Source organism: Triticum aestivum, chromosome 2D, assembly GCF_018294505.1.
Source record: "Triticum aestivum cultivar Chinese Spring chromosome 2D, IWGSC CS RefSeq v2.1, whole genome shotgun sequence".
In the NCBI taxonomy this organism is placed as follows: Eukaryota; Viridiplantae; Streptophyta; class Magnoliopsida; order Poales; family Poaceae; genus Triticum; species Triticum aestivum.
In genome coordinates this window covers 642,702,808-642,705,277 of record NC_057799.1, presented here as the reverse complement: position 1 = coordinate 642,705,277, position 2,470 = coordinate 642,702,808, and the positions used below count along the sequence as shown (strand labels likewise).

The window sequence follows — 2,470 nt, the reverse complement described above, 5'->3', positions numbered from 1 at the left end:
TGCCCTGTTTTCTACTAGTGATAGTTAATGCGATCAGGTGTAAAAATTCTATAGGTCATGAACTTGTTAGGATCGGTCGAGTTGATGTTAAGACCACAGTCTAGATAGGGTCTGGCCCAGATTGGGGTTGTAAACCTTTGTGAATTGGACCGTTTGATCCAGGTTAAGTTAATGGAAGTCCCTTTCCCCCTCAAACAAAAAAACTATTTAGTATTCTTGTGCCTAGTTACACTTATTGATCCAAGTTTCGCTATCTTTCATGTTTGCTTGATGTGAAATAAATTTTGTTTTGTCATAGCAAAATGACGTTATTTATTAGAAAATAAAGTTATTAGTATACATTCTGAATTTACTTTTCATACCATTTGACTATTGAATTATTAAAACGGATATAAAAATGAGAGTTTCATACACAATGAAAAAGGAAAAGCATGCAGCAAGACGCACATTTGCTTCTGACGACATAGTTACTATGTACTGAACAGAATGGCTTAGCACGATATTTTTTGAAAAGGTTATTTACTATTTGGGTTACTATGTTATTGAAAATATGTTACTATGTTTTACTATTTGGGTTCTCTCCTCTTTTTTGTGTCAATGTCGTCATTGCTGCTGGTACCCTTTTTCGATGAGTTGTTTGCAATTTTCTTAATAATTTTCTGCATGACTTTGTACTGATTAATAGTTCTGTTAACGAAATCAGAGATTCATTCTTTTCTTGAAAGTTAAAACTAACGATCTTTTACCTAAAAGCAACAATTTATCATTTGTGATAAAAATTTACATTTTCTGTACGAGCAAATTGTAATTTTAAATTTCATTACAAAGTAAACAACAATTTGTCATGGTGTTCTGCCTATATCCAAATTATCTAAATTGTAATTTGTTAGTACATGCAAGCTGTTTGCAAAACATCATAGCACAGAGCACTCATGTCAGCGCGGCAAAGCGCACATATTGCTTCTAGTTCACTTCCAAATCACGTTAGTACACCCGCTGAACTCCCCTACCACGTCACTCAAGAGTAAGTGAGCCCCAATCCGGTACATATAGAACAGAGAAGCGCATTTCTATTTTCAAAAAAGAACCATAAGATACCACGATGTAGTAAGCAAGCTACATTCGTGCCTAGGATGAGTTTATCGTCACTTGTTAGTGCACGGATGGTTCAGCTAAACAACATGTGAAATTTCTTCAAATTGCCAATTTTCTTTTTCTTTTTCATCCTTTTGGAGATTCATAGTTATGTTTTCATTTTCAGCTACTATCAGCAGAACACCATCATCTTTTTGGAGTAGTACACTCTACACGGTACGAGGCAGTTGCAGCTAGCGTCTCACTATCGGTTCAAAAGACACAGACCAGGTCAAATTCAGTTCCAACTTTTTTTGTCTTCGGGAGAGATGGATGCCAGTTGGACCAAGATTGGAATGCAACACTTGGAACAGGTTAAACGCAAAGTTGTCACTTATTTACTGCTGGCATTAGACTCTAGTACCAACCAACCAGACCAGCCAGCCACCCCGAGATGAGACTCTACCTACTGGCAGGCGCTTACTCGTCGTCGTCTCCGCCGCCGCCAAAGAGCATGGACCGGTAGTAGAGAAGGGCGAGGATGAGGATCAGCATGACCGCCACGCCGATGGGGGATCCCCCGACGTGGTGCATGGTGTCGGGCGAGCCGCCGAACGCGAACACGCCAGGGCCGCAATCCGAGGAGAGGAGGCTGATGAGGAGGAGGAGCCCGACGGGGAGGAGGAGCAGGCCCACGGGGCCGAGCAGCTCGGCGATGGCATCGGTGACCGCCTCGCCGCGGGCACCCACGAAAAGCGGCCACGCAACCAGTAGCCCCACCACCACCGCCAGCAGCAGCCCATGTGGCGCCCCGCACGGGCCAGCGAAGTACTGCTTGTCCGCCATTGACACCTCCTTGCTCTCTTGCTAGCAATCCTTGTCTCACCTGGCGACAATTGTGCCAGGCGTGGTAATGGTTGTGGCCAGTGGGTAGGGTACTCAAGCCTTTAGAGAGGGGTGGGAGTGTGACTAGCGCAGCGGAGCGCAGCGGATATCACATGAAGGAAAAAAGTGGTGGGATGGTGGTAACGTAAGGCTACTGAAAGTGGGCACCAGGAAAGTTCCAAGAAAGTTCAGACTAGTTTTTCTTCTTAGAACTTTAGGTCAACATTATTGGACGGACCTAGTAGAGTTAGTGGAGTATATTTACTCCACAAACTTTTGGACGGACCTAGCCGATCTCCTAAATATAACGGAGTATAATTTTATTTCTTTAACTTATGCAATTCTAGTTCACATTACAACTATATATAAACTACACACATATAGAAACTAAACATAAGTATGAAGGTTCAAGCAAATCACGAATATAGTTTGAGAAAGGTGTTACATCTCCCGGGTGCCCCTACACCTTCATGAACAGTAAATTCAAAAAAACTATAAAAAATGAAAATAA

The 2,470-nt window shown here is 42.4% G+C and overlaps 1 protein-coding gene across 1 annotated transcript; it reads right to left on the bottom strand.

Annotated features, from left to right (window-relative positions):
- Positions 1 to 1,371: 1,371 nt before the first annotated feature.
- On the bottom strand, positions 1,372 to 2,056 carry LOC123050711 (uncharacterized). The gene has a single exon (XM_044473466.1). It carries the CDS (start codon positions 1,918 to 1,920, stop codon positions 1,555 to 1,557), a length of 366 nt encoding a protein of 121 aa, XP_044329401.1. The 5' UTR covers positions 1,921 to 2,056; the 3' UTR covers positions 1,372 to 1,554.
- Between the last annotated feature and the right edge of the window lie 414 nt (positions 2,057 to 2,470).